This window comes from Phocoena phocoena, chromosome 19, assembly GCF_963924675.1.
Source record: "Phocoena phocoena chromosome 19, mPhoPho1.1, whole genome shotgun sequence".
Classification (NCBI taxonomy): Eukaryota; Metazoa; Chordata; class Mammalia; order Artiodactyla; family Phocoenidae; genus Phocoena; species Phocoena phocoena.
The window spans coordinates 28,418,340-28,443,871 of record NC_089237.1 but is presented as its reverse complement, the minus strand read 5'-3'; the positions used below and the strand labels follow the sequence as shown (position 1 = coordinate 28,443,871).

Genomic DNA, 25,532 nt, shown 5'->3' with positions numbered 1-25,532 from the left:
ACATTTACTTACGTTTGAAAGATGTTTCGATATAATAATATAAAAATCTAGATGGCAAAAGTATCAGAATTCATTTGCTGGGCTGTGGAGGTAATAAACAGAGTTTTAAGTATGTTTTCAGTGTTTTCTAGTACTCACGTAATCTTTTACCTGCACATTTTCTCTTGCTCAAGTTCATTTTTAAAGGTATTTAATCATGTGAACTCTGAGTCTGAGCCTCCTCTCACTGGGATTAGCTTCTACTTTCTATGCCTGCCATTGCCACTAAACTTTTGTGGAGTCCTCCCAGAGCCTCAGTGCTTAGTTTTACATCTTCTCGCATCCACAAGCCTCTTCCATGAGAGACCTCCTTACCTTCCAGGGTTGTATAGGAGCAGGTGCAGATCTCTATCACTTGCTGAATGCAGCACTACTCATTTCCCTTAACAAAACCTCTAAATATTGGCGCATTCCTTCAAGAGCCTATGGTTCCATATACAGTCTCACATTGCTTTCTTATGTAAGACAATATTTCATTTTGTTAGTTATTATTGCTAGAAGGGTTTTATTCATAGTATTTGGCTCTTGTATGAGACTTTAACAAGGGAAGCTCTAGATTGTAAGATATATGTAAGGAATAATATTTAGACTAATAGAGGACAATCAGGTACTCATTCTGTAGATTACACCACTAACATATTTTATATAGTTCTCTTCAAATACAGCTCATAGGTTGCAAAATGGTCAAAAAATATTTTGAAGGATATTAAAGAGGCTAATGTTAGTTATAATTTCTCAGAAAATTTAAGATCAATTGCAGAAGTCATTTAGAAAAAGGTATGTTTCAAAACTAAATACTGTTCTCTATGAGTCTTGCCAATGTACATATTTTCATTGATATATGATGAAAAAGTAGCCACTCCATGAGCTGAAGAAACTTTTAAGTCACATAAAATAATGTGTCCTTATGTTGAGTAGTATAGGTTAAGCGCCTTCAGAGACAGTTGATCTAAGTGTCAGAACTCTAAGGTAGATGACCTACGTTGTCTGTCAGTCCTATGACTTTTTTCATTTACATGCGACAATATATTACAACAGCATGCCACCCAAACCTATATTGGTTTTTAGAAATACAGGATAAGTAATGACTCTCCAGCTTGCTTACCTCTAATATATGATGCTTTACAGTTTTGTGTCCATTGTCATTTCTTTCTTGAACCAGCTCTATGAGGTAATGCGGGCAGGAATTATTTTCTTCCATTTACAGAGGAGGAAACTGAGAAAGGAAGCTAAATGGGGTACTGTGACTTACCCAAGGTCAAACAACTAATAAATGTCAAAGCTTTGACTCTAAGCCGTGTGCTTTTTCCATATCTCCTTTCCTCAAAAAAAAAAAAAAATATATATATATACACATATATATAGTATTTTCTAGAGATGATAATTTAAGCATTTTCAGGTTTATCTGGATAATATTTTATTATGAGTAGCCTAACTAAATTGCAACAAAGCCTATTTTTCTTTAAAAAAAATTTTAACCATAGCCCTTTACAGAATAAGCAGATATTGTTGTTTCTTGCATGTCTTAAAGTATTAACTGTCTTTTTTTTCTTTTAATAGAAAAATATTAATTTCTACTTTTTCCCTGGGCTCTTATCTTGACAAATTATTTTCATAATTTAAAAGAAACACTAAGATCTACTGCTTCATACTGACAGATGTTTTTGCATTATTATTATCTAAAGCCTTTATTCAGAATTGCTTGAATGTTACTGTGTTACCAATAAACTATTCTGGGCTAGTAGCTAAATTATTTTAACCACTTGAGGTTGAATATGTTGAGAGCAAGAGATGCTTGATTTGAGGGGAATATATTTTGTTCTTTTTTTTATATTTGAAACTTGTAGGCTGTTTATTTCAACACTGACAATTTATGACACAAAGTATAACAGGTTTCTCTGCAAAAAGTGTCTTATTCAAAGCAACCTTCAAGCATATGTGAGATAAGCTATATTATTCTTACTATGTCTGTTACTATGTCTTGATTCTTATTTCTTGGTAGATTACTGTGGTCACCTAGCGTAGTGTAACAAGGAGAGTAAGTAACAATTGAAAACCATTTCGAGTGTGTGTGTGTGTGTGTGTGTGTTTATTTAAGTCTAAAAGGGAGCCTGGCTTCTTAGCTCTTGGCAGAAACCCATTTTTCCCCATTTAAAACAATATATATACTATATTTGGTTAACTTGGTGTTTCAGAAATTTTGAAAATATGCCAGATGAAATAAAACCAGCTATATTCCTTTTATCTAGCTAACTTATTTCATATACAAGCTCTTACGCTGAATTTAGAACTCTAACCATTGGAATTTATATTGTGATACCCTGATAAAAGTGTTTACACTGTGATGATATGGAGCAATAAATGTCTAATGCACAGTCTCTGTCTTCCAGATTTAGTTTGCTATAAATGTTTACATTTTAGGTTCTCTACCTTGGCTAAATATAAAACTGTTCTTCTTGAGTGTTTGCTAGACAAATGTGTTTATTTTTCTGAGGCAAAGTTTTCTTAATATTTTTAATTAGTAAGTTTAGCTGATCATTTGTTCTTAGTCTTATTACCAGGCTTGAACTTTTGTCATAAAGCTTACATACAAGAAAATAGGGGCTACCCTGGTGGCGCAGTGGTTGAGAGTCCGTCTGCTGATGCAGGGGATGTGGGTTCGTGCCCCGGTCCGGGAGGATCCCACATGCCGTGGAGCAGCTGGGCCCATGAGCCATGGCCGCTGAGCCTGTGCGTCCAGAGCCTGTGCTCCGCAACGGGAGAGGCCACAACAGTGACAGGCCTGCGTACCGCAAAAAAATAATAATAATAATAAATAAATAAAGCTTACATACAAGAAAATAAAAGTATATTCTGCCTATATTGATTGCTTTTAGGAAAGCATTTATTACTGAAATCATAATACATATGTATACAAATTGGGACAAATTCCACCGTCTGTCATATGAGGCAGTAGTAAAGAGATGCATTTATAGTTCCAGCTCATATTTATCACACCATTTATTTCTTCAGAAGCTACTTATAAAACTTGTAAAAGTCTACTCTTGTACAGAGCTATTTAAAGCCAGCACTGTTGGGTTTGACTAAGTGGAAAAAAATAATATTCAAAATTGTGACTTAAATTTTTTGTTGACATATACAGTATGATCCTTTTGGTTATTTTATATATACTACTGCTATCAGTAGTATACTACTTATAATGTCTCCAATAAAACTGAGTCATTGGAGGACTTAAGGAACTTACTATTTGATCTCAAGCATTTTGTAATGTTAAAATCAGAATCCAAACCCATATAACTTCTGCTTGAATGCTGTATGGGTATTTTAACATAATTCCCTAAGTCCCACTTCAGTCTTGATTATCTTATCTTTGCTATTCAGGATCTCATCTCTACTTATATCAGGTTAGCCTGTGATGCAGAGATATTTTCAGCTGTCTAGAAACTACCATATTAAGGGTGTTTTTCATTTTGTATGAATGTTGAACTCCAGTTATGAAAAAATGTTCTGTGAATCAGTGTAGCATCTGAACCAGTGGGTTACAAACACAAGCTGCTACAGGAGTTAAATAGATTATTTAAATGCGTGAGCTAGTTGAGAGTTGGCATGGGCCTTCAGTTTGCAACCTCTGATAAAATAGTTTGCCTTCTCTCTGCTGTTCACATACTCCTCCAAAATTACACATACACTAATTTATTGGGGATGGGGAGCAAGTGGTTTAAACTCCTTCCAGAGTATACAATTAAATATAGCTTTCTAATTTGGGAAAGCCTTGTAAAATGTATTTGGAAAGTAATATTAACTGGTTTAAAAGATCATCTTTCCAAACCACACTTGAGCTCACTTTATGGTGTTTACTTTCTGTCAAAACTTAGAAAAAACATTCACAGTTAACTTCCATAACATAAAATGTCTGTCTCGTTAGGCATTAAAGAAGCATTGGTCAACAGGTATAATGCTATTAGACTGTATAGCTAATGTGAATGTGGACATGACCTCCCAAATAGATCAAAGACTAATCTCTTTGACAGTTACAAGATGGCAGAGCTTGCCATGGGCCTTTTGCTGCTGCACATTGAAACTATTTGTTTGGAAAGCATGCCTGAGGGATGAGAGTCTGTTTATAAGGATGAGCAGGTAAAAGTAAAATGTTGTCTTTTGACATTTCAACTAATCCCTTCTAGCCTTTGGTTTACTTAACATTTAGGCTATTTGCTGGCAGGAGAAACTGGCTTTTTCACATATGCTTTATGTCATTTTAAATTGGGCATTGATTTTCGTACCTGATAATTCCTAAGTGTACAATGAAATAGATTCTGATGTCGTTAAAAAGAGGTGTAATGTCTTTCTACCTTTTCCAAACCCTTAGTTTTGCTTTCCCTAATTAAATGTGTTCACCCAAAGACAATTTTTAAATTTATTTTTTAAAATCTGCTTCTTTATATAATAAAAAATATTTCAAAGTTAGCCTTTATATATATTTACTTTCAAAAGTTTTTTTTCTTTACTTTTTACCTAAATTAATTTCCCTAGGTAAAATATTGGCAGTAATTTAAAGGCCATTTGGATTGTAAAAAATTATTTGAAAATTTGCAAGAAGTTGAAATAATGTAGTCATACATAAAAATTAATTCATTTTAATGAAAAATAAAAAACCAAGGAGAGAGAATTTTGTTTATTTAATCTAATATTTGCTATATTACCTGTAAATATTTCAATTATAACTAATATTTCCTAAAGCAACTGTTGTCATAGGCAGAGTGATCATTATAAAGTATTTGTTTCAACATGGTATAGTAAATTTTGAAAATCCTTAAGCTATTATGTCTGGCAAAGGATAAATGCAAATTTGGGGGAGGGGAAATAATGTTAATATAGATAAATGCTTAGTTACATTTTGAGAGATAGGTAGGAAATGTATAGTTGGATAGAATTTTTAAGTATTCTTATCTCTAAATATAATATACTTTATTGCTGAATTGTCAAATTATTTTTTTAATATTACCTAGTATTTCCTATGGTGCCATATTATTCACTATACTACTTTAAAAAGCATATTCTATGATGCTTAAAGGAAAGTTTGCTTTATATTCAAGTTATAAAGTTTTAATTTAGAAAGTTTACAGGTTCTTTTGAGAGGATATAAAATAAAATGTCTTATATACCAATTTGAAAGCTACTTGTCAGAAGTGTACATATATATATATATGTCAGAAGGTTAATAGTATACAGTGTTTTGAAGAGATTTTGTTTTCTCTTAAGTAGTTTTACAACTTCTTAAAACTGTAAATTGTTAATTGATCTTGGAAGTCTGAAATTTTTGAAGAAAATAACTTTATACCTTTGATTAGGCTTATATTACAAAAATATACTATTTGATAAATACTTGCCCAGAAATACCACATAGGGGATCTTTAAAAGCTGACTGACTGAAAAGAACAATTCCTACTGTTTCACATTGGATTAACTAGTTGCTAGGAATTATAGTCAGTTTGTGAACTTACAATGCTAGCAGTTTGTTATTGTTATTAATTAGATTTTAACACTCATTCCATTTTTAAATAGGAGAAAGCCACAATAGAATTGAGTTACCTAAGATCTCACTCAGAGAAGCTGTAGGGTATCCTGACGCTTGGGTTTTTACTCTTAAGAGAGCAAGCTCTGGAGAGAGACAGACTAGATTCAAATCCCAGCTTTACTACTTACATACTGGGTCACCTTCCACATGTTACTTAATTTTTTAAAACTTATTTTTCTAATCTGTAAAATGAGGTAACAGTACCAACTTTCTAAGATTGTTATGAGGATTAAATGAGATAATACCTATTAAGCACTGCACTGTGCATGGAATGTTATAGCAGCTTGACAGATATTGTTATCATTTATTAGTAAGATCTTTGGTTCCCTACTTTTCCAATTTTGACTTTCTGATTAGCTAACTCATTATCAATTTCTATTCTTGGTTTAGAAATTTTTTTAAAATTTTTATTTATTTATGGCTGTGTTGAGTTTTCGTTTCTGTGTGTGGGCTTTCTCTAGTTGTGGCAAGTGCGTGCCACTCTTTATCACAGTGCGCGGGCCTCTCACTATCGCGGCCTCTATTGTTGCGGAGCACAGGCTCCAGACGCGCAGGCTCAGTAATTGTGGCTCACGGGCCCAGTTGCTCCGCGGCATGTGGGATCTTCCCAGACCAGGGCTCGAACCCGTGTCCCCTGCACTGGCAGACAGATTCTCAACCACTGCGCCACCAGGGAAGCCCTAGAAATTATTTCTTTAAAATGGCTTGAGCCAAGTTTATCTTCTTCCTTAAACATACTTTTCTTTTTGTCTTCTCTTGGTGCGTTACTGGATTCCTTCTCTCAGTGGCTGGAAACTTTGGAGTCATTTTTGACTTTTCCCCCTTTAATAAACCCACATCTACTTTGTCACTTAAGTTCTGTAACTCCACAATGTGTTATGAACTGGGTCTCTTTTCCATTCCCTTTGGCTTTCCAGGTAAGGCCTTCATTACTCTCGTATCAAATTCATAGCATGTCTTCATTTCTCAACTCCTCTTACTTTTATACACTGTAATCAAAGTTAATATTTTAGCACTTATATTTACTTGATGGCCATTTGTACTCAATCGTTTCTGTTCTTGTAATCTCTTGCTGGGCAGAAAATATTTTTAACTTGTCTTTGTATTCCTAGTGCATATCACAGATACCTTACACACAGCCAAAACTATAAATATTGAATGGAATTAGTATTTTTTTAAGTTATCAAATATTTCTTCTTTTCATTATATCAATTTTTATATTTTAAATGCATATTTTTAATGTTTCTACAGCATTCTTTTTTATTTAGTTTCTTTTTTTAAGCTTTATTGAGGCATAATTGACTATAGCATTCTTGAGAGCAGCTTAAAACATAACTCACTTTTTTCATTCAGTTAGTATATGAAAAATGTGAAATCATAATACATAATTTTCTTGCACTCAAAACTTGCATTTTCTAACAAAACATTGTAAATTAACTATACTTCAGTAAAAAAAGAAGGAACTTTTATACAAGAGAGCTTTTTACAGGAAAAAGCTCATTAATTTATATATTTGAATAGGTCAATCTGATTTGTGTATACCATACATTCTGACCTTGTATAAAAGTAGTTCACTTTTGAGATGATGTAATTTTAAAGATTTTTATGAAGACCAGATGAAGGCTGGGTATGTGGTACCCTTTGGTGTGACATTTCTTTTAATAGGAATGTAGTTTTATGCCCTGTAATTAATTATGAGTCTTTTTGAAAGGGATATGATTATAATATCAAATTCAAGGACTAGATAGCAGAATTTATTATGATTTCTGTTCCAGAAAAGAAGCAGAAGTTTAATTTAACACAGTCTCTGTGTGTTATTACCTAGATAGAAAATGAACGTACATTCGGTCACTCGGAAAAGTGAGAAATTCTTGATGTCCTTTAACAGTGGAGCATTTGAGTCAATAAATATTGTATCAAATGCATTAGTACTGTTTCAACTCTGATTTTTAAATTTGTTTAGATCATCATTGACTGCTTTTATTTATTTATTTAATTTTTGGCTGTGTTGGGTCTTCATTGCTGTGCATGGGCTTTCTCTAGTTGCAGCAAGCGGGGGCTACTCTTCGTTGCGGTCCGTGGGCTTCTCATTGCAGTGGCTTCTCTTGTTACAGAGCACGGGATCTAAGCATGCGGGCTTCAGTAGTTGTGGCTTATGGGCTCTAGGGCACAGGCTTAGTAGTTGTGGCGCATGGGCTTAGTCGCTCTGAGGCATGTGGGATCTTCCCGGACCAGGGCTTGAACATGTGTCCCCTGCATTGGCAGGTGGATTCTTAACCACTGTGCCACCAGGGAAGTCCCTGTGACTGCTTTTTTATGCTTTGATTCTTTTACACCAACCAGTGTCTTTGGTGTGTATGAAGTTATTTTGCTCCAATTGATGTGTTTCATTATTTCTATTGATCTGTCTTAAGATTTACTGACTAATTCTTCTGCCTTCTCCAATATGCTGTTAAATCCATCCAATGAATTTTTTTTAAGTTATTGTATTTTGCAGTTGTAGAATTTCTATTTGGGTCTTTTTTACATTTCCGTTTCTCTGCTGAGATTCTCCAAATTTCAGTCGTTAAAACATATGTTTTTAAGTTATTTAAATATATTTATAACAGCTACTTTAAAGTCTTTGTCAGCTAATTCCACTAGCTGAGCCCTTTCTAGATTGGTTTCTATTGACTGCCTGTTTTTCCTTGATTATGGATCATCTTTGTAGTAATTTCTATTGTATAGAAATTATACAATTTCTATTGTATAGAAACAAAAATATATTTTTGTTTTTGTAGGCAGTTCAATTAGTAGGTGATCATCTTGAACTTATATGGACACGATTTGACAATATATTAGGGGAGATCTGGGAAAAGCTCAAAGTACGGTCTTTAAATTCTGTTTCCCCTGTGGTTCTTGTTAGAGTTTGGTTTAAGTCTTTTGGGGGGCTAGTTTAAAATTGGTATTGCTCTATATTGTGGTCCTTATTCCTAACATGACACCTGGCCATTTGTATGTGTGTGTTTGACTTGATTTTTTATTTAAAATATATATCTTAGCTAAATTTCTATGTCAAAACATATAGATCTGTTTCTTTCTATATAATAGCCCAATATTTATCTCAGAATAATTGTAGTATATTTCATTGTACTTGATGTACATTTAGATTGTTTCTTAATATTCTCCAATACAAAGATGCAATGAGTATTCTCGTACATATTATCTATCTGTACTTATTGGAAAATATAAATACATTTGGTAAATATTTGTCAGTATTCTACAGATGAAAACAATGGAAATATTAAATTTGCATTTCTTGGTTTACTAGTAAAGTTGAGCATCTTTTCATGTGGGTTACCAGCCATTTATCATTCAACTTGATGACTTGCTTTCTCACAGATTATTTACTTTTAGTAGTTAGATTTTGTCATTGATTGTGTATGAGTTCATTGTATATTAGTTAACAGAACTTTTTCTCCAGGTTTTCATTTGGCTTTCAATGTTATTTATGGTATTTTGAGGCCATGAAAGGTTTTTACTAGGGAAATAAGAGGTCCATCTTTCCAAAACCAGGATCAAGGCCAGCAGAAAGTTTGCCACAACACTGTATGGACCTCTTCCCCCCCAGCCCCCAATTTCTTTGAGATATAATTGACAAATAAAAATTCTATATATTTAAGGTGTAAATTGTGGTGACTTAATATATATTGTCAAATTACTGTAATCAGGTTAATTAATACAACCATCACCTCACATAGTTAACCATTTTTTCAGTGTATGATGAGAACACTTAAGGTCGTAGCATAGTTCAAGTATACAATACATTACTATTGAGTATAGTTACCATGCTATACATTCAAATCCCAGAACTTACTCATCTTATAACCAAAAGTCACTGATAATTTATACTCTTTAACCAGTATCTCCCCATTTCCTCCACCCCTCACCTACTGCCAACCACCATTCTACTCTTGGGTTCAATGTGTTTAACAGTTTTAGATGCCACGTATAAGTGAGGTCATGACTATGTTTCTCTGTCTGGCCTATTTCACTTAGTATAATACACTCCAGGTTCATCCATGTGGTTGCAAATGGCAGGATTTCTTTTTTATGCCTGAATAATATTCCCTTATATATACGCACGTGTGTGTGTATGTGTATATATATTTTACATTTTCTTTGCTCATTCATTCAATCAATAACATGTTGTTTTCATGTCTTGCCAATGTGAAGAATGTTGCAATGAACATGAGACTGCACACATCTCTTCAAGACTGATTTTATTTCTTTTTGATATATACCCAGCAGTGGGATTGCTGGATTATATGGTAGTTCTATTTTTAATTCTTTGGGGAACGTCCATACCATTTTCCATAATGGCTATACCAATTTTACGTTCTACCAACAGTGTATAAGTGTTCCTTTTACTCCATACCCTTGCCGACACTTGTCATCTCGTCTTTTTTTTTTTTTTTTTTTTTTTTGCGGTACGCGAGCCTCTTACTGTTGCGGCCTCTTCCGTTGCGGAGCACAGGCTCTGGACGCGCAGGCTCAGCGGCCATGGCTCACGGGCCCAGCTGCTCCGTGGCATGTGGGATCTTCCCAGACCGGGACACGAACCTGTGTCCCCTGTATTGGCAGGCAGACTCTCAACCACTGTGCCACCAGGGAAGCCCCTCTTGTCTTTTTGATAATAGCCATCCTAACAAGTATTAGGTGATATCTCATTTTTGTTTTAATTTGCATTTCCCTGATGATTAGTGATGTTAAACACCTTTTCATGTACCCATCGGCCACTTGTATATCTTCTTTGAAAAAATGTCTATTCAGGACTTCTGCTTATTTTTTAATCAGGTTTTCTTTTGTGTTTTCCTTTTTTTTTTTTTGTGGGGCGGGGTGTTGGTTTTGCATGAGTTCCTTATATATTTTAGATATAAACCTCTTATCAGATTATGGTTCTCCTGTTCCATAGGTTGTCTTTTCATTTTGTTGATTGTTTCTTTTTCTCTGCAGAAGTGTTTTAGTTTAATGTAGTCCCACTTGTTTATTTTTGCTTTTGTTCCCTGTGCTTTTGGTGTCATATCCAAAAAATCATTGCTGAGACCAAGGAGCTTTTTCCTGTTTTCTTCTAGAAGTGTTATGGTCTCAGAGTATAAATTTAAATCTTTAATTCATTTAGAGTTGATTTTTATATATGGTATAAGATAAGGATCCAGTTTCATTCTTTGGCATGCAGATATCCAGTTTTCCCACCACCATTCCTAAAGAGACTATCTTTCCCCATTGTCTATTCTTGGTGCCCTTGTCAAAGATCAGTTAACCATATATGCATGGGTTTATTTCGAGTTCTCTCTTCTGTTCCATTGGCCTGAGTGTCTGATTTTATGCCAGTACCGTACTGTTTTGGTTACTAAAGTTTTATAATATAGTTTGAAATCAGGAAATGTGTTGCCTCCAGCTTTGTTCTTCCTTAACGTTGCTTTGGCTATTCGGGATCTTTTGTGGTTCCATAAAAATTTTAGAATTCTTTTTTCTATTTCTGTAAAAAAATGTCACTTGGGGCTTCCCTGGTGGCACAGTGGTTGAGAGTCCACCTGCTGATGCAGGGGACACGGGTTCGTGCCCCGGTCCGGGAAGATCCCACATGCCGCGGAGCGGCTGGGCCCGTGAGCCATGGCTGCTGAGCCTGCGCGTCTGGAGCCTGTGCTCCGCAACGGGAGAGGCCACAACAGTGAGAGGCCCGTGTACCGCCAAAAAAAAAAAAAAAAAAAAATGTCTCTTGGATTTTGATAGAGATTTTACTGGATCTATAGATCACTTTGGGTAATAAGGACATTTTTTTTTTTTTTTTTTTTTTTTTTTTTTTTTTTTTTTTTTGCAGTACACGGGCCTCTCACTGCTGTGGCCTCTCCCGTTGCGGAGCACAGGCTCCGGACGCGCAGGCTCAGCGGCCATGGCTCATGGGCCCAGCCGCCCCGCTGCATGTGGGATCTTCCCGGACCCGGGGCACGAACCCGTGTCCCCTGCATCGGCAGGGCGTCTCTTAACCACTGCGCCACCAGGGAGGCCCAATAAGGACATTTTAATGATACTAATTATTCCAATCCATAAACAGGATCTTTCCTGTTTTATTTGTGTTTCTTCGATTTCTTTCATCAGTGTTTTATAGTTTTTAGTGTAAAGATTTTCACCTCCTTAGTTAAATTTATTCTAAAGTATTTTATTCTTTTTGATGCTATCGTAAATGGGATTGTTTTCCTAATTTCTTGGATAGGTTGTCGTTAGTGTGTAGGAACACAACTGATTTTTGTATCCTGCAACCTTACTGAATTTTATTAGTTCTAAGAGTTTTTTTGTGGATCTTTAGGCTTTTCTACATATAAGATCATGTATCTGCAAACAGACAATTTTAGTTCTTCTTCTCTGTTTTGGATGCCTTTTATTACTTTTTCTTCCCTAATTGCTCTGGCTAAGACTTTTAATACTTTGTTGAATAGAAGTGGTAAGAGTGGGCACCTCTGTCTCATTCCTGACCTTAGAGGAAAAGCTTTTAGCTCTTCACTATTAAGTGTGATGTTTCTGTGGACTTGTCTATATGGCCTTTAGTATATGGAGGTATGTTTCCTCTATGCCTAATTTTTGAGAATTTTTATCACAAAAGGATGTTGAATTTTGTCAAGTGCTTTTTCTGCATCTATTGAGATAATGTGATTTTTATCCTTCATTTTGTTATAGTGGTGTATCACATTTATTGATTTATGTATGTTAAACCAATGTGTATTTCAGGGATAAATCACACTTGATCGTGGTGTATGATCCTTTTACTGAGCTATTGAATTCAGTTTTGTTGTTGTTGTTGTTGTTACTGAGGATTTTTGCCACTATGTTTATCAGGATGTTGGCCTGTAATTTTCTCTTTTTAAAGTCCCTACATGCCTTTGTTATGAGAATAATGCTGACCTCTTAAAACGAGTTTGGAAGTGTTCCCTCCCCTTCAGTATTTCAGAAGCATTTGAGAAGAACTGGTGTTAATTCTTCCTTAAATGCTTAGTAGAGTTTCAGTCTCACCAATGAAGTTATCTGGTCCTGAGCTTTTCTTCATTTGGGAGGTTTTTGATTACTGTTTTAATGTCCTTACTTGTTATAGGTCTGTTCAGATTTTTTATATCTTTATGATTATTCTTGGTAGGTTGATTTTTTTCTAGGAATTTATCCATTTCTTCTAAGTTATCCTTTTTTTTCACATATAATTGTTCATAGTAGTCTCTTAGGATTCATTGTATTTCTGTAGTATCAGCTGTAATCTATGCTTTCATTTGTAATTTTATTTGAGTCCTTTTTTTTGCTTAATTATTTAGCAAAAGTATATCAGTTTTATTTATCTTTAAAAAAACAACTCTTAGTTTCATTGATTTTTTTGTTGTCGTTTTTTCTGGTCTGTTTCATATATTTTTGCTCTCATCTTAGTAGTTTCCTTCCTTCTGCTGAGATTAGTTTGTTCTTTTTTCTAGTTTCTTAAGATGTAAAGTTATGTTGTTTATCTGAGATCTTTGTTTTTTCTTCATGTCGGCATTTTTTGCTATAAACTTTTCTCTTAGAACTGCTATTGTTACATCCCATAGTTTTGGTTTGTTGTGTTTCCATTTTCATTTGTATTGAGATAATTTTTAAAAATTATTTTTTTTTGACTGCATCGGGTCTTAGTTGTGGCACGTGGGATCTTCCTTGCGGCATGTGGGATCTTTCATTGCAGCATGCGGTCTCTTCATTGCGGCACTTGCGCTTCTCTCTCTAGTTGCAGTGTGTGGGCTCCAGAGCACATGGGCTCAGTAGTTGCAGCATGGGCTCTCTAGTTGCGACGTGCATACTCAGTAGTTGCAGCACGCAGACTTAGTTGCCCTGTGGTATGTGGGATCTTAGTTCCCCAACCAGGAATTGAACCCGTGTCACCTGCATTGGAAAGTGGATTCTCAACCACTGGACCACCAGGGATGTCCCTCAAGATGCTATTTGATTTCTCTCTTGATTTCTTCTTTGACCCATTGGTTGTTCAGGTGCATGTCCTTCAATTTCCACGTATTTGTGACTATTTCAGTTTTCCTTATGTTATTAATTTCTAATTTCTTACCATTGTGGTTGAAAAAGATACTTGATGTAATTTCAGTCTTAAATTTCCTAAGACTTATTTTGTGGTCCGACATATAATCTATCTTGGAGAATGTTCCATGTGCACTTGAGAAGAGAAGAATGTATATTCTATGCTGTAGATTTAAACTAAATCATAACAATAGTTAACATTAAATGTAAATGGTCTAAACATCCCAGTTAAAAAGCAGAGATTATCAGACTGGATAAACATAAAATAATGAACTATTTTGGAATGAATTCCAAAATCATTATGCTAAATGAAAAAAAACAGACACAAATGATTACATACTGTATAATAACATTTACATAGAATTCTAAAAAAGGCAAAACAGAAAGTAGACCATTGGTTGACAGGGTCAGCAATAAAGGAGATTGCCTGAAGAGGGATAGGAAGGAGTTTTTAGGTAGTGAAAATATTCTAAATTATGATTGTGGTGGTGGTTACATGACTATACATTTATTAAAATTTATCTACATGTACATTGAAAGTTTGTGAATTTTGCCATATATAAATTATTTCTCAATAAAACTGATTGATATCACACAGCTAATTAACTAAGTTCATGTAGGCATTTAGGAAATGTAAAGATGAATAGAAATGTTTTAAATGAACTGAAAAATGTTTAGTACTGAAAAACAAATCTTTCTACCCTAATTCAATGATACTCAAAATGTTAGAAGTTAATGAGTTTTTAAATGACCTTTAATTACTTTATCTTTTTTTAATATATTTTTAAATTATTAGGTTGAACTAAAGCGACAATATAATGACCAGCATTCAAAATTAAGAGGTCTTTTACCAGGTCGTCAGTGGTATGAAATTCAAGCATACAGGGCCTTAAACCAGGCCCTAGGTAGGTAAGTGGAGTGAAATTTAATGTAATATTACTGTAATATTATCTCTGACCAGGACTATTTGCAGAGCTTGTCTTGCTACTTTATTCCTTATAGTAAATTTGATGGAATTTTATTTCACTAGAACCCTGGGAACTGGTATATTTTCAGTGATAGATGTCAGGAGTGAAAGTTGAAAGAGTCAATGGAATAATTGAAACCCAAAATAAAACTCAATATTTGCTAAAGGTTAAAGATTTATGATTGGTCAGTGAGTGTACAACAGAGTGCTCAGTAAACGTTTATAGAAGCTCACCACCAAACAATAAAATTTTATTTTGTGAACATCAGAACCTAAATGATGATTTTATGGGTAAAAAGCAAACCATTTAAGAAGAGTTAAAACAAACTGTGTTCATGGTACTAAAGAATTCACACCAACTAACAGTAAAATTTAATTATAATACTCTTTTTTCTAAAGATTCTGGTCCATTAAGATTTGTGCTTTGTGGAACTAGTTTTTAAATCACCATTTTATACCATAATTTCACAGGACATCAACACTTTAAATTTATAAATACTATAATTATTAGATTATTTATAATCTAATTTAACACTTTATGTTCTCTATTTATGAAATTATAATTAGTTTAACCATATAATAGTTTTTTCCTGTGAAGCTGTACAAATAAAATTCAGATAATTCAAATAGAAGAACACAGGTTAAGAGTAAAGTCATGAAAATATGGCCATTTGACACGTTTTCAGATCAGCCAGAAGACCCACAGCTAACCATTATCTGCCCTAACCAATCTAGAAATTGGACTTTTCTCAAGTGTCTTGTTTACTCACATTAGCTCATTTAAACATAAGCAGACCAGCTTGCATTTGAGTTCAGATTTACATATGCTGGTGACATGAGTGCAACAGCTGGATTTAAGTCCCAGAACACATCACCCACTCCCCTCCCCATCATTTCAGAATGATATTCTGCATTTGTTTCTCTTCAAACTGAGTGATTCAGTTCTATGTTTAACCTACTGCCCTTCTCTGCCTAGAAATCCCACTGGTACTTGGCATCAGGTTTCACTGGAAATTGTTCTTGAAGCATTTCATCTACTTACTTTGTCTCTCCCTGTTGATTGACCTGTTTGTTTTATTTTACTATTCAGCAAATAGTTTCTAGGGGAGCCTTAATGTTTGTTTTAAAATTCTTGCCTTTTAGTCAGTAGGCTTAATTTCAGGAAAATAAATATTTTTACCTCAGCTGATTTTTTCTCTTAATATAAGGAATGCCTTGAATTTTAAAAAACCATTTGAAGCAAAAGTACATTTATATCCTATTTTGTCATTTATAAACCTTTTCTACATATATTCAACAGGTTGTGAGAGATGAAATTACTTGTCTAATGTTACATAGCTACTAAATGCACCTTCATGTCTTGACACCACCTACATTTAAAACCTTAAGACTTGGTTTTTCATCCTTATGCCTACCTGTATCCACTAAAATTCTCACTATTAAATATAAACATCTCACTATTAAACTGTTAAATGTACCATATCCTTTCATTATTCTTTGCCTTGGCATACAAGTTACCATACAATTCATTTGGCAAGTTTACCAATCAAAACCTAGTTGAAGAGGTCATGTCCTTTATGAAGACTTTTTTTATTTCTCCAACTAGAGTTATTTACTCCTTAGGAAACCCATAGCACTTTATACTTATCTCTATTATAGCATATATCTCATTGTTTTGGAGTAGCCTGTTTATCTGTCTCCTTCCCTAAACATGTATTAGACATTTTTCCATTCTCAGCAACCACCTGTGCCTCATCTTGGGACATAGATACACAATAAGTACTTGTTGAATTAGTGAAAAATGCCAGGTTCATTGCTTTTCCGGCTATACCATATTGGCCAGAGAGCTTCTAGAGCTTCAAAACATACTTTTCAAGAATTTCAGAAAAAGCATGTGTTTATAATGTTGATATAGAATACTATAGTTTCAGTATTTTATTAATTAAAAAGTGGATAGCCCAACTGTCATTGTACTGATTTTCAGGGGAACAGTATCAACAAGTAGCAACTTATTCCAAAGAAACATCCACTAAAAAAAATCAAGTGAATGTTTTACATCATTTGATAAAACTCATGTGTATTGATTGACATAAAAGGTGCTTATACTAATGCACTGTTCTTATAAGGGATATGTCTAGAAGGACTAAAGTAAGCAGAAACAAATTGAGTTTAAAAAAATGTTATCTTTTTTTAAGCTCACATGGGACTGTTAGAGTATTTGAAGTAATGTAAATCCATAAAAAGTAATAACAGCTTTCAGGAATGTACCAGGTGGTTTTGTGACCAGGTTACAACTGCACTATAAGTTTCCTAAAGGGTCTGCTTTACTAAAGTATAATCTTTGTCTCAAGTGGGCATAATTCATTTGAGCAAGGCAGTATGAAAACAATGGAAAAAAGAGAAGGTGAAACCTTTTTCTCTGAACTGTTTTGTTAACTTAAATGCCTTTCTGCCGTAGGACACTTTAAACATAAACCAAAATAGAATAGCACCCTGACTTTGCATTGATTTTCAACACTGTTATATAATATGGGCAATATACATCTTCCTATCCTGCCCAATTTTATGGTTGGTCTGATGCCTCAGAACCTATGGATTACTTTAAAATATCACACAAGAACGTCATATAAAATTTAGATTTTTAATGTCCCTATGGAATAATCAAACCTTTGTGTTAATTTTCACCCCCCTTTCAAAATCCCATGATAGTTAAGGAATAAAAATGTCAAACCTATAAAGTTGAAAAGAGTGGGAGAAGAGACAATGACAGATGAGCTGTCAATAAATTTTGAACACTGGAAAACAGATGAATAATTGAATGACTTAGCAGGCAAGAGAAAGCTGAAATTTAAATCTGTAATCATGAAAGCTAACAAGATCTTCCAGATTCAAGCATGGAAAAGCTTAGGACTTGGGGGTACTCTAAAGTGTTGGTTAAAGCACTGTTAAACTAAAGAGGATTGGTTACAAGTTAGTATATGTAGTAGTTAGACAGCCCCCTCCCCCACCCAGGTGTACTCTCTGGATAGAATGAACTAGAGAGTCTATATATTCTTTAACTACAGTTACAGCTAAGGATGTATTAAAGATGTGGGGTAAGAAAAGTCTACCTACTGAATGTGAGAGCTCCATTCTCTTTTTCTTCTCAGCTCTGAGTAGGCTGACAATCAATCTTATATCTTCACGGCAGGAAAGTACAGTGTTCCTGTCTAAGCAAACTGACCACCCCATGAATAAGGGCCTACAGATAGTAACAAAGTGGCCCTGTTCCTACCTTACTGCAAGCCTCCCAGCCTATAAGTCCCACCCATGTACACAAAGCTACCAATCAGCACTTTAGTGCCTTACTCTTAAATAAGTGCATGGAATCTTCACCAGATATTCAAAGAATGTCTGTAATATGAAAAACAGAGACCAAAACAATACCAACGAAACAAAAGCAGGGTGGAATAACTTGTAGAAAACAGAAACAGTGCAGTAGAAAAAAAGTTGGCAAACTTTTTCTGTAAAGGGCCAGATAAGTACATATTTTATGTTTTTCAGGCCACATACAGTCTGCATCCACATTCTTCTTTGTTTTTTCTTTAACCTTTAAAATGTAAATACCATTCTTAGATTGCAGGCTATACGAAAACATGATATGGACCAGATTTTCCCTGTGGACTATAGTTTGCCAACTGTTGGATAAAAGAAAAATTTTTTAATTTTATCAGTAATACCCATAGGGGGAGGTAAGATATTGCCTCCATAAAACAAGAACAGAAAATAAGAAAAAACTCCTAGACATTAATATGGTAGCAACAAATTTTAAATGCAGAATTGGGCTTAGGAGAGAAAATTGAAATTTCCCACATCCAAAAATCAAAGAGAAAGAAAATGGGAAAGAATAACTAGAAAACTAGAGGATCAGTATGCAGGAAACAACTTCTGATAAATAGGAGCTCCATATGAAGAGACTAGAGAAAATAAAGAAACATGTCAAAGGAATAATTCAAGAAAAATGCTCAGAATTGAAGGACACACTTTCCTGATGAAAGCATCCACTCAAGTACCAGTAAAGGGGGAAAAGCTACAAAGCTCCTCACTATGCAGTTTCAAAGTACCCAAGGTAAAGAAAAGGTCCTGAAACCTTCCAGAGAGAAAAAGAGAACTCTCATACAAAAGATATAGAATCAGTATTGAAACAGACTTCTTAAAAGCAACACTAGAAGCTGAAAGACAGTTGAAAATTATCTTCAATTATTTGAGGGAAATTTTTGACTTGCAATCTAAGTTCTTAGCAATGCAAATGATCAATATAAACTGTAAGACAGACTAAAGCATTCAGTATTAAAGGACCTAAAACATTTGCTTCAAATGCACACTTTCTCAGGATCCAACTGAAAGATATTCTCCAACAAAGAAGAGAAAATACAGAAAGAGGAATACTAAGGATACAGGAAACCGGAGTTCCAACCCAGAAAAGTGAAATTCCCAAAACAACCAAGGAAGAAAGCTCTGGGATGAATCTGTGTGGCAGTCCCATAGTAGTTAGTCTAGATTGGTTTTTGAGGATGGAAGGTTTTGCCCTTATTGAGAAAAATTCTTGCAGCTGTGACAAAGTGGAAATTAATTAATGATAGAAACATAGAAAATTAAGCAAAAAAGGAAAGAGGGAGTTATTAACTCCAAGGCAGACAAAAACGTCTTGTATGGGAAAGGACATGTAATCATACTGGATCATGTAATTCACCTTTAAATGGTAATCCACTGAATATTGATTTACAAAAGAATTGTGATATAATGCTGCTGGAAGAATGGAGAGGTAGTGAAGTTATCAGTGATATGAGATAAACATCTTCTGTAGGAAGAGTCAGTAAATGATTTCTAATGGTTAAAAAACAGGAAGTAGTAGTAGTATGTTATTTAGAAATATGGAGACAAATGACCACAAGAACTATGTAAAATATTTTCAATTACTTGTTTCTGAGATTGGGAATTGGAGATGTGGTGTGGGTAGGCAAAAGAAAATTCTGTTTTTATTAAAACAATTATAATACTATTTGACTTTTAAACTATGCTTGTGTATTTGATTAAAAATTAAAATTTACAAGCTAAAATTAACTTTTTAAAGAGTCTGGAGATTGGTTCAAGATGGCAGAGTAGAAGGACATGCTCTCATTCTTTCGAGAACACCAGAATCACAACTAACTGCTGAACAGTCATCAACAGGAAGACACTGGAACTCACCAAAAAAGATACCCCACATGCAAAGCAAAGAGCCTGCAGTGAGACAGGAGGGGCGCTATCACAATAAAATCAAATCCCATAACTGCTGGGTGGGTGACTGACAAACTGGAGAACACTTATACCACAGAAGTCCACCCACTGGAGTGAAGGTTCTGAGCCACACGTCAGACTTCCCAACCTGGGGACCTGGCAATGGGAAGAGGAATTCCTAGAGAATCAGACTTTGAAGGCTAGTAGGATTTGATTGCAAGACTTTGGCAGGACTGGGGGAAACAGAGACTCCACTCTTGGAGGGCACACACAAAGTAGTGTGCACATCAGGACCCAGGGGAAGAAGCGGTGACTCAATAGGAGACTGAGCTAGACCTACCTGCTAGTGTTGGAGGGTCTCCTGTGGAGGTGGGGACAGCTGTGGCTCACCAAAGGACAAGGACACTGGCAGCAGAAGTTCTGGGAAGGACTCCTTGGTGTGAGCCCTCCCAGAGTCCACCATTGGCCCCCACCAAAGAGCCTGGGTAGGCTCCAGTGTTGGATCGCCTCAGGCCAAACACCCAACAGGGAGGGAACTCAGCCCCACCCATCAGCAGACAAGGGGATTAAAGTTTTACTGAGCTCTGCCCACAAGAGCAACAGCCAGCTCTACCCACCACCAGTCCCTCCCATCAGGAAACTTCCACAGCCTCTTAGATAGCCTCATCCACCAGAGGGCAGACAACAGAAGCAAGAAGAACTGCAGTCCTGCAGCCTGTGGAACAAAAACCACATTCACAGAAAGATAGACAAGATGAAAAGTCAGAGGGCTATGTCCAGATGAAGGAACAAGATAAAACCCCAGAAAAACAACTAAATGAAGTGGAGATAGGCAACCTTCCAGAAAAAGAATTCAGAATAATGATAGTGAAAATAATCCAGGACCTCGGAAAAAGAATGGAGGCAAAGATCAAGAAGATGCAAGAAATGTTTAACAAAGATCTAGAAGAATTAAACAATAAACAAACAGAGATGAGCAATACAATAACTGAAATGAAAACTACACTAGAAGGAATCAATAGCAGAATAACTGAAGCAGAAGAACGGATAAGTGACCTGGAAGACAGAATGGTGGAATTCACTGCCATGTAACAGAATAAAGAAAAAAGAATGAAAAGAAATGAAGACAGCCTAAGAGACCTCTGGGACAACATGAAACGCAACAACATTCACGTTATAGGGGTCCCAGAAGGAGAAGAGAGAGAGAAAGGACCCGAGAAAATATTTGAAGAGATTATAGTTGAAAACTTCCCTAACGTGGAAAGGAAATAGCCACCCAAGTCCAGGAAGCACAGAGAGTCCCATACAGGATAAACCCAAGTAGAAAACGCTGAGACACATAGTAATCAAATTGGCAAAAATTAAAGATAGAAAAATTATTGAAAGCAGCAAGGGAAAAATGACAAATAACATACAAGGGAACTCCCATAAGGATAACAGCTGATTTCTCAGCAGGAACTCCACAAGCCAGAAGGGAGTGGCATGATATACTTAACGTGATGAAAGGGAAGAACCTACAACCAAGATTACTCTACCAAACGAGGATCTCATTCAGATTTGATGGAGAAATCAAAAGCTTTACAGACAAGCAAAAGCTAAGAGAATTCAGCACCACCAAACCAGCTGTACAACAAATGCTAGAGGAACTTCTGTAAGTGGGAAACACAAGAGAAGAAAAGGACCTACAAAAACAAATGCAAAACAATTAAGAAAATGGTCATAGGAACATACATATCGATAATTACCTTAAATGTGAATAGATTAAATGTTCCAACCAAAAGACACAGGCTTACTGAATGGGTACAAAAACAAGACCCATATATATGCTGTCTACAAGAGACCCACTTCAGACCTAGGGACACATACAGACTGAAAGTGAGGGGATGGAAAAAGATATTCCATACAAATGGAAATCAAAAGAAAGCTGAAGTGGCAATACTCATATCAGATAAAATAGACTTTAAAATAAAGAATGTTACAAGAGACAAGGAAGGACACTATGTAATGATCAAGGGATCAATTCAAGAAGAAGATATAACAATTATAAATATATATGTACCCAACATAGGAGCACCTCAATACATAAGGCAACTGCTAACAGCTCTAAAAGAGGAAATCGACAGTAACACAATAATAGTGGGGAACTTTAACACCTCACTTACACCAATGGACAGATCATCCAAACAGAAAATTAATAAGGAAACACAAGCTTTAAATGGCACAGTAGACCAGATATATTTAATTGATATTTATAGGACATTCCATCCAAAAACAGCAGATTACACTTTCTTCTCAAGTGCACATGGACTATTCTCCAGGATAGATTACATCTTGGGTCACAAATCAAGCCTCAGTAAATTTAAGACAATTGAAATCATATCAAGCATCATTTATGACCACAGCGCTATGAGATTAGAAATCAATTAGAGAGAAAAAATGTAAAAAACACAAACACATGGAAACTAAACAATACGTTACTAAACAACCAAGAGATCACTAAATAAATCAAAGAGGAAATCAAAAAATACCTGAAGACAAATGACAATGAAAACACGACGGTCCACAACCTATGGGATGCAGCAAAAGCAGTTCTAAGAGGAAAGTTTATAGCTATACAAGCCTACCTCAAGAAACAAGAAAAATATCAAATAAACAATTAACATTACACCTAAAGGAACTAGAGAAAGAAGAACAAACTAAACCCAAAGTTAGCAGAAGGAAAAATATAAATATCAGAGCAGAAATAAATGAATTAGAAACAAAGAAAACAGTAGCAAAGACCAATAAAACTAAAAGCTGGTTCTTTGAGAAGATAAAATTGATAAACCATTAACTAGACTCATCAAGAAAAAGAGGGAGAGGACTGAAATCAATAAAATTAGAAATGAAAAAGGAGAAGTTACAACAGACACCACAGAAGTACAAAGCATCCTAAGAGACTACTACAGGCAACTCTATGCCAATAAAATGGACAACCTGGAAGAAATGGACAGATTCTTAGGTATAACCTGCCAAGACTGAACCAGGAAGAATTAGAAAATATGAACAGACCAGTCACAAGTAATGAAATTGAAACTGTGATTACAAATCTTCCAACAAACAAAAGTCCAGGACCAGATGGCTTTACAGGTGAATTCTATCAAACATTTAGAGAAGAGCTAACACCTATTCTTCTCAAAATCTTCCATTCAAAAAAATTGCAGAGGATGGAAAACTCCCAAACTCATTCTGTGAGGCCACCATCACCCTGATACAAAACGAAACGTATTACAAAAAAAGAAAATTAAAGACCAATATAACTGATAAATACACATGCAAAAATCCTCAACAAAATACTAGCAAACAGTATCTAACAACACATTAAAGGGATCATACACCATGATCAAGTGGGATTTATCCCAGAGATGCAAGGATTCTTCAGTATACGCAGATCAATCAATGTGATACACCATATTAACAAATTGAATAAAAGCATATGATCATCTCAATAGATGCAGAAATAGCTTTTCACAAAATTCAACACCCATTTATGATAAAAACTCTCCAGAAAGTGGGCATAGAGGGAACCTACCTCAACATAATAAAGGCCATATATGACAAACCCACAGCAAACATCATTCTCAATGGTGAAAAACTGAAAGCATTTCCTGTAAGATCAGGAACAAGACAAGGATGTCCACCCTCACCACTATTATTCAACACAGTTTTGGAAGTCCTAACCATGGCAACCAGAGAAGAAAAAGAAATAAAAGGAATAGAAATAGGAAAAGAAGTAAAACTGTCACTGTTAGCAGATGACATAATACTATACATAGAGAATCCTAAAGATGCCACCAGAAAACTACTAGAGCTAATCAATGAATTTGGTAAAGTTGCAGGATACAAAATTTATGCACAGAAATCTGTTGCATTCCTATACACTAATGATGAAAAATCTGAAAGAGAAATTAAGGAAACACTCCCATTTACCATTGCAACAAAAAGAATAAAATACCTAAGAATAAACCTACCTAGAGAGACAAAAGACCTGTATGCAGAAAACTATAAGACACTGATGAAAGAAATTAAAGATGATACCAGCAGATAGATATACCATGTTCTTGGATTGGAAGAATCAATATTGTGAAAATGACTATACTACCCAAAGCAATCTGCAGATTCAATGAAATCCCTGTCAAATTACCAATGACATTTTTTACAGAACTAGAATAAAAAATCTCAAAATTTGTATGGAGACACAAAAGATCCCGAATAGCCAAAGCAGTCTTGAGGGAAAAAAACAGAGCTGGAGGAATCAGGCTCCCTGACTTCAGACTATACTACAAACCTATAGTAATCAAGACAGTATGGTACTGGCACAAGAACCAAAATATAGATCAATGGAACAGGATAGAACGCCCAGAGATAAACCCACGCATCTGTGGTCAACTAATCTATGACAAAGGAGACAAGGATATACAATGGAGAAAAGACAGTCTCTTCAGTAATTGGTGCTGGGAAAACTGGACAGCTACATTTAAAAGAATGAAATTAGAACACTCCCTAACACCATACACAAAAATAAACTCAAAATGGACTAGAGACCTAAGTGTAAGACCGGGCACTGTAAAACTCTTAGAGGAAAACATCGGAAGAACACTCTTTGACACAAATCACAGCAAGATATTTTTTGATCCACCTCCAGAGTAATGGAAATAAAAATAAACAAATGGGACCTAATGAAACTTAAAAGCTTTTGCACAGCAAAGGAGACCATAAACAAGACAAAAAGACAACCCTCAGGATGGGAGAAATTTTTGCACATGAATCATCGGACAAAGGATTAATCTCCAAAATATATAAACAGCTCATGCAGCTCAATATTGAAAGAACAAACAACCAATCCAAAAATGGGCAGAAGATCTAAATAGACATTTCTCCATAGAAGACATACACATGGCCAAGAAGTACATGAAAAGCTGCTCAACATCACTAATTACTAGAGAAATGCAAATCAAAACTACAATGAGGTATCACCTCACATCAGTTAGAATGGGCATCGTCAAAAAATCTACAAACAACAAATTCTGGCGAGGGTGTGGAGAAATGGGAACCCTCTTGCCCTGTTGGTGGGAATGTAAATTGATACAGCCACTATGGAGAACATTATGGAGGTTCCTTAAAACACTAAAAATAGAACTACCATATGACCCAGCAATCCCACTGCTGGGCATATACCCAGAGAAAACCATAATTCAAAAAGACACATGCATCCCAATGTTCATTGCAGCACTATTTACAATAGCCAGGTTATGGAAGCAACCTAAATGCCCATTGACAGACGAATGTGTAAAGAAGATGTACATATATACAATGGAATATTATTCAGTCATAAGAAGGAAGGAAATTGGGTCATTTGTAGATACATGGATGCATCTAGAGACTGTCATACAGAGTGAAGTAAGTCAGAAAGAGAAAAACAAATATCGTATATTTACACATATATGTGGAACCCAGAAAATGGTACAGATGAACTGGTTTGCAGAGCAGAAACTGAGACACAGAAGTAGAGAACAAACATATGGACACCAAGAGGGCAAAGCGGCAGGTGGTGGGGGTTGTGGTGTGATG

At 35.2% G+C, this 25,532-nt stretch overlaps 1 protein-coding gene across 1 annotated transcript in view; it reads left to right on the top strand.

Moving 5' to 3' along the window:
* Window positions 1–25,532, top strand: part of BRIP1 (BRCA1 interacting helicase 1) — a 187,754-nt gene that overhangs the window by 148,577 nt on the left and 13,645 nt on the right. The window contains 1 exon segment of the mRNA XM_065897689.1: window positions 14,493–14,605. Within this exon segment, the coding sequence (XP_065753761.1) occupies window positions 14,493–14,605 (113 nt within the window).